We start from the raw sequence: 13,671 nt of genomic DNA, 5'->3' as shown, positions 1-13,671 counted from the left end.
CCGCACCTCACAGCTCGGTGTTGTCGGTGAACTTGCTGAGGGTGCACTCGATCCCACTGTCCATGTTACCAAGAAGTTACACAGCACCGGTCCCAACACTAAACCCTGAGGAACACCACTCGTCACTGCTCTCCACTTTGTACAATGCTTTGGTCAGGGAGATACTATGCTACAACTGGGTTTCTCCAGACTGCAGTAGCAAAAATTTTTATTTGTCTAAAACCACAGTTAAAAATTCCATCAGACTCAAGGACAAAGCCAGGTAATTAAGGGAAAAAAGCACACATCTAAAGAATAATATTAGCTCTACAAACAGCTAGACACAAGCAGCTGCCGACGTGCAGCTACACAGCATGTTAATCCTCAATGTTCTACAGATCTGTAACATAGTCTTTGATTAAATCAGAAATGGAGAAACAGATATTAAAAAAATGTAATTGTCCTTAATAACCCATGAGAGGGTTACCTATACCAGCTGTCCATAAAGGCTAAACATAAAGAAGACTACTGAAATCAGTGTGAAACAGTTCAACTTATATACTGAATCCATATTTCTACAACGAAAGCTGCGTAAAAGGACAATATTATAATAAATTCAAGACTGTAGGCACAGTTCTCTTCCTCAGCCATCTTGGAGAAAAGAAAGGATTTAGTTTGTAGTCAAACTTACAAAAATTAGGTGCTGTCTAGCACTGTGCGTCCTTAAAATATTTTTCACTCTTTTATGGATCTCATCTCCATTTGCTGGTGAAGGCCAACCCGAGCTAAATCTGCAAGAAGAAGAGGGAAAACAAACAGAAGAAATATTTTCTAGTTGAAAAGCTCAAACATGCTTTTGACTCAGATTAGGTTTTTTTTAATTATGAAGCATGCATTGCTTCCTTCTATTTGGAACATACACAATGTTTAGATTTGATTCTTTTTGTCCTCTGGGGTACAAGTAAAGAAACATTTCAAAGCAGTGCACAAATCATATGCATCCACAATAGCAAGAGAAGATGCAAAAAATAGAAAACATTGATGATTTTGTAACTTGAATAATATTTCCGTAATGTTTTTATTGTCCCTACAGAATAGAAAAGCCATACAGTTATTCTATTCCCAGTGATCCAGCTTCATTTTCCTTTTTTTAAGGGAAGTATTACACCCGAAATGCTTTTCATTGGAATAAATTATCAGGAAGATAACCCCAACGCGTGCAAATTGGAAAGCCCAGGGAGTTAAAAAACCTGCAAATTCACAATCTTTATTTCACAAGATGGTACTGCATTTTAAGTTGCTCTTCTGCAATAAAAATTAGGTAGCTTGCTTGATATGAGTGACTTAAAACCAACAACTACTTTTGGATTTTACCATTTTATGTTTTGCAGCACACTTTTTCCACTTTACTGAAAAAAAAACCCCTCATCCTTCTCAGAAAGTTCAGAAGCTGGCAGAAATTTCATATCAATAGTTATTCTCAGACTGTTATGGAAAGCAACTAAGATTTTAAGAATAGGATCATTTACACATCAACCACATGTTAGTACACTCAAAAATGTATTATTTAAAAAAAAAGAGGGGAGGGAGATCAACATAAGGAAAAAATTATTGGGGAGAAGTTATGAAATGTTTACTTACACAATCTCATCACAGTGGATAGAAACAGGGCACTAGATCAAGATTGTGCATCTTCATTTCAATGCCTCCCAACCTCTGAGAACCTGACTTTGCACCAAGAAAATAAAAACTCATGATGGGTATCATGCTAATAGGAATACAGATCACCAGGCAAGCTGCGAGCTGGCAAGCCATACCGCTGCAATTTGAGGTAATGGAACAACAGCCAACAGCAGTACTGGCTGCCGTTCTCTGGGTGGATTAAGGAGCATAAGAAACAGCGACATGCTTTGATAGTTTGCTTCACAAATTTGATGCAGTGGAGAAACATCATGACTCTGAGCCGTGAGATTCTACAGTGGGCTCTGGATGGGTTTGTGAGCCTGGGACTGCAAGCCCGTCTGCCCTCTTCTCTCCAATTTATCACATTCCCTGCGTTAACCAGTCTTCCACTCTGAAATCCCCAATGCGATCGTGCCTGGCTTAGTTTACTTTCATCAAACTTCCAGAAATTTCAGTACAGCTGAATAACTCTACAGCTCCTTCCAAAAAGAACAAACCAAATGCACACAGAAAGCTTCAGTCTAAAACAAGTAAATTGGCAACATTAAGATTAATGGAAGCAGTATCCTGAAAACGGGAAGTGCCAGGCTGCCTTGAAGGTTACAGGCAGGGCAAGGAGCTCTTTGAATGAACCAATCTTTTGGTTCATTCCTTCTATTACCACAGGGATAGAGATATAAGTAGAAAGTGACCAGTTGTCTGCTTCTGAGTAACGTTCTCCTATTTTCTTGTATCTAATCAACTTATTTGGACTCACTTACCATTGTTTACCTTTCTGAAATATCTCTCTCTGTTCTAAACAGCCCCAATTCTTTCAGCCTATTTATGAATTTCCTCAAATCAAATAATCTATTTCTGAATGTTTCTATTTTTCTTCAAGAAAGGGTGCCAAGGAATGACACAATATTGGAAGGATGAATCATATAATCTATAGAGGGATGTATTTTCCATATTTCTAGTGACATTTAACATTGTTTATCTTTGGATCATTACAGGCGAGAATTTTCACAAAGCTGGCTATAACGTTTGTATTAGCATCCTGAATATTTACAATTAATTTCAAACCCAACAGCATGTATGGCAAATCCATACTGTTCAATTCTTTTGCATACTAGAATCTAACAATCTGTTGAACTAAAAGATCTCATATAACTTTTTCTAAAAGAAAGCAAAATGGTTTGTGAATTTTATTAGGGGAGGAAAGCATTGCCTTTAAAGAAACAGACGTTTAAGTCCCTTAAGCAGGCAGGAACATTCATTTCCATAACACAGTCAAACCCAGTTTGATGTACTGCATTACCATGCATGTGCTCTATCATTAGTGGTGTTTTGAAAAAGCTTTTTTTTTTTTTTTAAAGAGAGGTAAAGGAAAGGGGCTGGAGTGCTACTATCATCTTATGACTTCCCATTAGCATTTACAAACACTTACTAATCTTACAGAACCTCTGAATGCATGTTTAAAAATCTGCATCCTAGATGCAGTAAGAGTGAGTCATTTCCCATTTGACAAATAAAAGATAGACCCATGAAGTCATGGCATTTTCTTATTTATACAGCAGTTGCTGTTCTTCCAACATCCAGGTTGCCAGCACTGAGAAGAGAGTTGGAATAGATTGCCTTTGGGAAATAAATTTTATGAAATTCCTATGTAAGATTTCAGATCATAGTTATTAATCTTAAATTTACAAATATCCTTGGAGATAAATGTATTTACTTTTGGAAAAAAGAAAACCCAGGTTGCTATTGTATTCATTTAGAAAATTCATGGCTATGTCTGCAAGAAGAAGAAGAAGATTTAAGTACTTAATTCAAGAACTATTACATTTTTTTTCTTCAGATGATTTTACTGATCAATCCACTAGTGTGCGCTGTGGTATAAGAAACGTTAGCCACTCACACATACCCCAAATTGAATTCACCCCCCCCCCCCCCCCCCCAAAAACCTTAAGTGTGATTAAAATCAGTATCAGCTTCTTTTTAATTAGCTTTTCTAGTATTGTTATTGTACAATTTTAGTAATAACTACAGAGCGCAATCCACATTTAAAGCCATAATGTTAATATTTACACCAACCAGAACTCAAACTAAAATAAAATCATGCCTGAAATGTAACAGCCATAATCTGAAGTGAAACCTTTTTATGATATTCTAACTCTCCTATTGGAAATATTTTATAAAACAGGCTTTATAGCACAGCTTCTTAGAGTATAAATAAAGGAATTCCATTTGGCCAAAATCACCAGTAACAAGTTTTTAAAATGACTAGCTACTTATTTATGTGATTAAGGTGTCACTATCACATTGCAATGTTGAAAAGAAAGTAATTTCATTTCAATGACTGTTTGTCCTGATAAACGAAATAAACTTCTACAGCTGTATTCTTTGTCATACTTTCAATTTTCCCTGTGACTTGCAAACATTCTGCAGTTACATCAGTTTAAATTGTTTATTGATTCCAATAGATTGTATAAACACTTTGGAAATATAGCTCAGTGACCTAGAAAAAGCCAGATCAATCAGAGAACTTCTCAAGATTAATTTCAAAGATGTTGTGTCGAGTCTGATCAAGGAAACAGAACCATTTTCCCTTGTAATGTGACTAAAGGCATTTATTTTCTTTTATGAGATAAGGATTTTTTTTAAGGTCATACAGACAACATCTACCTTGATGAAAAAAAAAAAAAGAAGCCAAGCAGACAGTCTAGAGCTTGTGCTAAAGATTAAAGTTATTTTCATGTATAATTTTATCCATTAGGATGAAATACTCCATTAGAAATACAAACAGGATACATCCACCCATGTACTCTAGTCAAACAGCAGCTTGCGAACTTGAGAGCTGTAATAACTAGGAATTTTCAAATGTCAGACAATCCAATCATCCACTTGCACACAGCAAAAATGTTAATATCACATTTCAGCAGGAGATACTAATACATTTCATATCAGTAGGATTAATGCAAAAGCCGACTGCAGAACATTTGCAATGCCTATCATGACCCCTTCCCCCACCATCACACCTCCTAGCCTTGTGAACAACTCGGTGCATGTGGCCTCCATGAAGAATTCATCAGCTTTAAAGACACAGACTTCATGCTGAGCAAAACCACATACAAGGACAAACTATCAGAGGACAGAAATCAATGAAGTACTGTAGTACCACACTGGAGAAACGCTACTGTAATTGGGGGGAAGAGGGAGAAAGAGCTCTTAAAGCTAAGTATAACCTGAAAAAAACACAATCTGCAAGAACTTATACATTGAACAAGAGAGATTCTTGAGAAAACCAAATATATTTAATTCCAAAATAGGAAAAAACCTCCCAGATTTTATATCCAAGTAGGCATTTATGCAGCTTTCACAGTAAGTGAAGTTGCTTTATTCTCATTTAAGAGGACATGAAGTGGTAATTCAGTATGATGAACTTGGGTTCTCAGTGAATACTGGTCTGTATGGAGGCACAATAGAAAGGCTGGGCTGCACTTAAGAGTTTTACTGGTCGACTTAGTAAAGGACACAATTTTGTTTTGCTTTTTCTTAAAATGCTTGATGGCTATGGCCCTTAGTGTAGATGCAGCACAACAGTGTTTTAGAGACTATATTGGTACATACCAGTTCCTGAATTGTAATGAAAATACACCAACATAAAAATCCTTATGTTCTCACAATATTTGAAGTGGAGGAAGTAGGCTGTTTTCACAATGCCAGGATACTACTTTGAAGCAGAAACAATTACACACAGACAATGCCTTAAATCAAAGCACGGAAGCTTAAATATTTGGAAGCAGCAGCTGACAGCTTAGCTGTGTGCCCATTTGCTTTCCTTCTTCAGTAAGAAATGAAAAAAAAGTAAAAATTCCTCATCCTTTCTATGTAGTTTCTCTTACTTTCAAAAGCCCTGTTTACAGTTAGGCCTTAAAGCACTAGAGATACATTCAGTGCTGAGTTTTTAAATAAGGAAATGCTTTCTTTTGCCTCCTAGGTTTCATATCTAGCGCTTAAAACTGTGGCAAGATACATCATCCTCATGTAAGAAGTGAAACTTAAGTGGCAGACAGCTTCTGAGATTTCAAGGAAGACCAATAGTCTAGCTAAGCAGTTGCCCCCAAAAGGTTGAAGTCATTCTGGTACTAAATCATCAGCATGTCATGAATGGGCTGCACCTCCTTATTCTTTTTGGAAGCTTTTCTGTTACCATCTATCTTCTCTGAATTTATTAATTTATACACAAAACAGCTTTGACAGCAATCAATTTCAAATTTACTTACTGCTGCAGCAAGAGCAACCAATGAAGATGAAAAATTGTACAGATGTTGGTCAAAAATATGAAACAAGGCTTAGGTACTACTCAGTTTTGCAGAATACAGGATGAAATAACTGATCTCCAAGTGCTGATTCCAGAAGTTAACTTAAAGAATGCAAAATAAGTACACTACCCTAAGGGGTGAGATTGATAAACACAATAGATTCAAGAACGACCTTAATACCAAACTAAATTCCAAAAAATCAGAAATAATGACTTCTAAATGGCTAGAAATGGACAGGAAACCTAGTTGCAGCCTCCCCCTAGAGCAAGCTTTTTTCCTAAAGTCTGCTAAATTGCTCAGTGTTCCACTTCATAGAAGAAGGTTCTCAGAACTCAAACATACACTCTCACAGAGGTAAACCCTGTCTTAGGATGCACGCCACTCTCTAAAATATTAGGTGAACTACTTGTGTCTGGATTTTGCTACGCAACAAAACTAGTATCCAGGATCCTGGGGTGACACATTTTAAGATCACTGAAGCCAAAGCTTCTGCTAACTGGAATTTTCAAGGACTTAGTGTAGGATCTAGTATTTCATTAATATCTAACTATTAGTATCTATCATTATATCTATCATTAGTAATATCTAACTTCATGCTAGTATTTCCCTAGTACTTGGAAAAAGATAATATAAAAAGATGATAGTAAAACAATAGAGGGATATTACAGAAGGGCACCTGATCCAGACAGTTAACCTCTGTCTTTCTTCAAACAGAAGTTAGGTTTTTGTTAAATTTTATAGTAGTTAAGATCACATGTCAGCCGTATAACCAGAAGAACATAAAAAGACATCGAGCTGCACTTCACTTTGGAAGCAAAAGCCTGCCATTTCCAGAGTAGGAAAAAGAATCCTTTGATCCCGAATGCATGAGAAGTAGCTTTGCCACTCAACATAACAGAAATGGTCAAATACTCCTATGATTGCTGTAGTCTCTTGAGAAAAGGATTTCTCTTGTGCCAGCACATAGCTCCATTCAGAGGACTTCTGTCATTACCTTACAGAATCCATCTCACTATTTTTCCTTTTCTTTACAAAAGATACTTTGCTGCAGGGTTCAGTGCTACAAGGAAGGCTTAGCTTCTAAGTCCCCAACAAAAACACCGTCTTCTAGGAGTGTATGAGGATGTATACACACCATGAAAGCAAGGACTGGAGTTGAATTTTCCTTTCCTGCAGCAGCATTGAGAGAACATAGTGCTAACGCTCTTTCACAAAGCATACAGGACACTTATCTATGCACAAACAACCAGACTGTGGGGCAAGACAACTGCACTGACACACTGCTGGCCACACATCATGGGCAGGAACTAAAGAATGTGTATGTACCATTGCTTTGCACAGGAGCTAGAATCAAAATGGGAAGGAAGTGGAGTTGTACAGCAACATTGCTCTGCTGTCATTTGCAACACCAGCTAATGCTTTCCTTAGGTGACCTAAATAATGAAAAAGGTAAAAATATATTATGAAAAATAAATATTCAAAACTTTGCTGCCTTGTTCAACAGTAAATCTGTTTACAGTCCTGCTTCTGGCTCAAACCCAGAGGAAATGGGGAGTGGGTTGATTTGTGGTCTCTAGCAGGTTCACAGAAAGGGACTAGAAACTGCTAGAAAGGATACAAAAGGGCTCAGAGGACCTTATGCAAGACCCCAATTTCTGTATCACTGCAAAGTATTGCAGTGGCTTAACATCTACTCAGCAGGGCTCTGTGAAGTACTCCCAAGAAGGCAGCCATTCACTTCACACTACTTCTCTTAAAAAAAAGCGAAAAAAGGGAACTAAAGGTTGAGGTGTGGAGTCAAGTTTCATATTGACTGTGGGTTGACTAGCATTAAAAAAAAAATAGCCTGGATAGGCTAAGCTCTTTGTAATTCAAAATAAAATTGAGGAAATGAACACCAAATACTGTGAGATAAGACTATATTCTTGTAAATACACTAACACTGATATGCTTTCAGTAGTACTGATTTTCTCTGTATTTCTATGATCTGAACAGTAGCGTTTGCATGCATTTCCAAACACTGACCTCTGATCCATGTTTGTCATTCCAAGTATAAACTCTCAGTATACAGTCAGCTAAAACCATTGTTATCTCAGCAGCATGAAATAGAGATCAAATTTTTTAGACTATGCCCTTTACCTTCTCATTTTGAATTTTTTATGATGACAAAAGTAAATGCTTACATCTTTCCTATAAAGAGATGTTACATCTTTAAAGAGCTGAGAACATTTGTTCTAATAAGAAGAAAAAACATAATTTCACAAGATCACAAATACCTTCTAGAGAGGGGCTCATAAAGAGAAGAAGCAAGAACATTCAGACAAGTTCAAGATTAACTCGCAGATGACTAAATTACTATGCATGTAACAGCAGCTCACAACATACAAGACTTTCCTGCTATCAATATAAGGGACCCTGTCAGCTTTAAATATAATGCATTTTAAAATTTACCCTCCCCTCCCCAAAAGGAGTCCAGCTGAAAAAAGGATAAAAAAGTCACTATTACAGTATCTCTTCCCCAGACATGGGTAACTAATGCACAAACATTGTCAGAAGACAAGGTGACAAAGAAAGCTCCTCCAAACCCCAGATACATCCTAATCTCTGTGTAACAGTTCTCATGACATACTATTACACAGAACAACAAATAAGTTTTCAAGCAGAGGAAAATGTTAAAACACCAACTTGATCTTTACAAGTATTAAAAATTCAATCCCCACCTGCCATCTGTCATTTTTCTTTTTAAAGAAAAAAACTGAGACAATTTTTCTATTTTGAAAAAAAGCATTAGGCTGTGTGTAGGCTATAAAAATGCACCCTGTGAGCATTGACTAACTGAGGTACCAATGGTAACAAGGACAAAACAGCCTCGAACGCGTGTGAACTAGCAACCAAAGTACATCTCCAAGTAGGGCCTCAGTAAACACTTCAGCATTTAGGACAGGACATCTCTTTGACCCTCAGCTTCTCCCAATTATTTTACATATTTGTTTATTCAGGCCCAGCTTTGTATATGGGTTTTCTGCTCCCAGAAAGCCATCTAGTAACTTACTAAACTGAACGTACGGTAGAAGCATTGCACACCAAGTACATGTTCTACTCAGCAGGAGGCAGGGAATGCTCTCCTTGAAGGACTGGAGGACTTATGCATGAAAAAATCTGCTGCTTTTGACATTCCTTCCATCCTACCTTCATGAGACACTGAAGCTATGAGGCTTGCCCAAAATATTAATCCAGGGATTGAAATCCACTGAACTAAGTGATATTAGAAGCTGTCTCCACCCCAATCCCATTGGAGTCAGTGGAGACTACTAAGAAAACAAATGCAAATATAGCAATTAATGTACACACAATTGCTGCAGAGGCCCACACTTCAGCTCAAACCAAACAAAATCTTAGGACTGTCAATAAAGCACAAAGATTGGAAAATAATACACTGATTAGATTAAAGCTAGCCCAAGCATGTTAGGCACACTAGTCATACATCTGACTACAGCACAGCCACAGGTATGTGCTTACAAACACTAGCCAGAAGGAAAAAAGGTTTCCAAGTACTTCCCGTAAAGCTGACTTGACATGTATCTATATTTACATTCCTGAGATTCTAATTGCCTCTGAAACAGTGATTATTTATTTAAGTATTCTCTGTTTTAGATGGACATTGGCAGCCTGAAATCTGGGGCTTTGTTGCTTCAGAGAAGGTTAGCAACAGATCCTTTTCATTGCCACATTAGGGTTGTATTCATTAAGCAGAGAGGTGATAACAAACATAGCACCTGAGGAAACATCAAATGACAACATAGTTGTTGGAGAAAGATTTTTCAGTCTCTTCAGCCTGCACACCTCCAAACATGCAAACTATAGTCATGCAAGTACTGTTACCATCTGCACATATTAATAATTCCAGAATTTCACAAACAAAACCAAGTCATTACCTTTCCCTTAGAGAAGACCGATTTAGCACAGAACTTAGAGAATGCTTCTGAAATGCTGGAGGTCCTGAATGCTCTAATGAACCAGCAGAATGGGATGGTCTGTTGGGTGGATCTGAGATCACATCCTCATTGCAAACATCGGAACTGTCAAAGTCTTTTCCATGAGTAGATTTTGCCTGTAAAAAATCCACCAAACCTTGCTAAAATTTATTATGAATATCAACATGTACAGTTTTCATGGTTTTATTTTTCAAACCAAAAGGTTAAAAGTTGCATATACATGCAGGAATAACTGCCTGCTGAGGAAAGAACAAGGACCCTCATTTCATAGAAAGAGCCCCAGTCTAAACTAAATCAAGTATCAGATGACTCTGTTGGTATCTAACACCATTTTATGTCAAAGTCCACTGTAACAGCCCTTTTATCACCTTTTTTGGCTGCACAGTTTAAAGGCTTACCCTTCCCAGGAATCTCACCGATTCAGAATGATGCCTGAGAGTCTAAACCAACACAAACCTTAGACTTCTCCTCAGTCTGGGACCCCTTCTTCTTAGACTTTTTTTTTTCCCTCATGATTTGCTGTTCCTCAAGGAAAAACTCAGGCCCATCTACTCATCTTCTATTCAATCTTCACTATACTAGTTACTCCTTTCCTAGTTCCTCATAACTGGAAACACACCACAAAAATGTCACCATGGGTTACCCCCTTTTACATGGCATGGGGACTTTTACAGGAGCCACTTCCCAATGCTGAGAAAAAAAACCAAAACCCACAACAAAACCAGACCAACAATAATTAGATTATTCATTAGGTCTTTCCAGGCAGCAGGGGTTTTTTCCTCAGCTTTGTGAAACAGCTCCTCTTAAAAAAAGCTATATTATATTTCTGGCAAGAAAAAGATACATTCTCTTCAGTCCTGATTTTGTGAGAATCACAAGTGATTGGTGCAACAAGAACACAATGAATTAACCTGTAGCTCAGCTATGTGCATTCTCCAGCGACTGCTCCTAAAAGCTACTTTCCCATGGCGGGGAGGAAGAGGGGGGAGCAGAGGGATGAGGGAGATGACACGACCTTAAAATAGCCATCATTTAAAAAAAAAAAAAAAAAAAAGATGTATTTAGCATATTTAGTAGAGATTCTCTATTTTCTTTACCGTTCCTCATTTACAGCCATGGAACAATCCAGAAGTGGCACAATATATTAGACTCACATGGTATGCAAAACTGCAATCCTTGGTAATAGAAGTTTAGAATCTGACAAAAGTGCACTTAACATATATCAAGGTTTATCCTTATAATTCCCCTTCTTTCCTCCTCTTTGTTATCATCAGTTTTCCCAGCCATTAGGAAATCTGAGAGGCTTACATAATTAAATGCCTAAACCTACAATTTCTACAGTACTTCAGGAACACAGGCAAAACCAACCAAACGAGGATGGAAAGAATATAAAACACCAAAACCCAAAAGACAATCTTCAGATCCATTTAATACACAAAACAACTAAAATATGAAAAAGGAAGGATGTAAAATAACAGAACAGTGGCTTGCCAGCTGTACCAATGCTACCTTTGCATACAATTCCAGAATGAAGTGTGCTTTCAGAATGAATGGGAAGGCAAATGCAAACTGCCTTTAAAGGCTCTTCTACAGCCTTGTCACAAGCCTTAATGCCAAGGAGAAGCAAGTTCTGTACCTGCAGGCATGAGTATCTCGTAGAGTGTGAAGTTCCACTTTTCTATTTGTAAATAATATGTCAGCAGGCCTAAACTGGGCTAGATCAGATTTAAAATGTCCATTTTCTTGCTTTTGATACTACAGAAGATAAAATTTCAAAATACCTATACAAGACATCCTTCTCACTCAGACTTCCCAAAAAAACAATGTGTAAACAATAGCACTTCAGAGTACTCACTTCAGCTTTCTTGGGTCTGTAGCTGCCGAGAAGAGAAGGATCTGGAGAAAGAAAAAAGGTGCATCCCAGAAGAAATTCAAAAGAAAATCTGAATGTCCTAAATTTTATGAAATATTTTATAAAATAGCTTACCTCTCCTCTCAAACAGTACTAAAGCAATTTATTATTACTATTATTATTATTATTATACATTGTGAAATTCTGGACAGTCTCCTCAGAATATTTCAGGAAATCACTTTCTTTAGCTGAAAACAATCACTTCACATTTAATGGACTACAATGTTTATAATAATGAATCAGCATATGCACCATCTTCTGCATAGACAGAAGTGGCACATTTTGTTAAGCTATTAATTGCCTAAATCAGTATAAAATCAAGCTCTACCATTCCCCAAAATTCTCATGTACATTGCACTACCTTACTAATCTCTGAACAAGGTTCCCTATGACCACCTCTCTCTCCTCCTATCACCTCTTCATTCCCTCCCTCACCACTGACCCACAAAAACACGAGTACAAAGCCCACGGAAACACACCTGGGGAAACTATTAGGTCCATACTGGGCTTGGCCAAGCCCAAAGAGGTGCTTCTATGCTGCACAGCAATGTGAAGACACCCCTCTGTTTGCTACCTTCATGAAAGCAAAAAAAGGACTAAACTGTACTGTCAGTATTAAGATTTCTAATCCTAGAAATCTGTTTTTTTCAGAAGTTACAGTTAAGCTTCAAGGCACAGGCAGGTGACCAGTGAATCGTCTGAATATTAATAGTGAGGTAGACTTCAGTCTCCTAACCACTGGCCAGAAACCACCAACTCATTTCGTAAGTATGGTATCAGATGATAATAGGTCTGGTTACATTATCCAGCTACTACAGATTGGTAAGTATGACCCCAAAGGGAACCTAGTGAAACCTTTAAAATCCTGCACCCAGTGCTACTGCAAAGAATAAATGTAAAATAACAAGTTCAAAATGATTTCCTATATAACAATTTATAATTAGTGAGGAGGCGCAATAAAAACGAGGCAGAGCACACATAACAAACAAATACTGATGAGACTCATTAAAATCCTCATATTGCCAGCCACATGCAATCAAAACAAGTTTTAGGGTATCTCTTTAATAAAATTTCTGGTCCCACACCTTTTAGTAAACCCTCACTTACTGATACCAAGGAATGCCAAAGCAGATATTGGAGCACATCCTGGATGCTCATTAATAATGGTAAGTCACAGATCCACTACTCACAAATACTGCTGAAATAAACATTTTTCATTTTTGAAGCAACAGAGCCCTTGAACTTCAGAACGATCAATACTCCAAGCCTGATCAACACACCCACAGACTGGTGCAGATTTGTTCCACTATCCAACTCATCAAAACAAGTGAAGTGAAACAGCACTTTGGGCTTTGGTATTTTCTACTCCTACTTTCGTATTATGTAGAACTACGTTCCAAGTTTCTTGAGGTAAAGAACTATTCAAAACCACCTTTTTCAGCATAGCTTATTCAGCATTCTTCCTATTCCTATGAAGAAAGACCAGCTTTTTTTCCATTATAGACTGATTTTCTTATAATAAATAAAAAACCAAAACAAAATAACCTGACTAAACTACTGCAGAAAACAAAAGCACTGATGAGATTTATAGGAGGAAATACTGACCATGATCTACCTTGGTCCAGGCTTCTGCTGTGCTTTCTCGCGTGGGACACCAGGTATGAAGTTTAACAACAGGACTTGGTAGTTCAACCTGAAGCAAAAATACTGTTAAAAAGCTCAGTATCAGATGTATCAATTCCTATTTTTTCTGTTTTCATTCATAAGATCACAGCTAGTCCTTTCTGAAATATTTTAT

At 37.3% G+C, this 13,671-nt stretch overlaps 1 protein-coding gene across 6 annotated transcripts in view; it reads right to left on the bottom strand.

The window, feature by feature from the left end:
- The window catches only part of SPATA6 (spermatogenesis associated 6), a 46,665-nt gene that overhangs the window by 13,953 nt on the left and 19,041 nt on the right, over positions 1–13,671 (bottom strand). For 4 of the 6 annotated variants that reach the window (XM_074876099.1, XM_074876102.1, XM_074876100.1 and 1 more), the window contains 4 exons: positions 13,479–13,566; positions 11,817–11,857; positions 9,902–10,077; positions 671–770 (listed from right to left, as the gene is read on the bottom strand). In XM_074876099.1, the coding sequence (XP_074732200.1) occupies positions 671–770; positions 9,902–10,077; positions 11,817–11,857; positions 13,479–13,566 (405 nt within the window). Of the gene's footprint in view, positions 1–670; positions 771–1,620; positions 1,704–3,639; positions 7,400–9,901; positions 10,078–11,816; positions 11,858–13,478; positions 13,567–13,671 lie in introns of those variants that run through there. The other 2 variants (XR_012629832.1, XM_074876103.1) reach the window with 2 other exon arrangements.

Source organism: Strix uralensis, chromosome 8, assembly GCF_047716275.1.
Source record: "Strix uralensis isolate ZFMK-TIS-50842 chromosome 8, bStrUra1, whole genome shotgun sequence".
NCBI lineage: Eukaryota > Metazoa > Chordata > Aves > Strigiformes > Strigidae > Strix > Strix uralensis.
The sequence above is the reverse complement of the archived record's forward strand: the minus strand, read 5'-3'. Positions and strand labels throughout refer to the sequence as shown.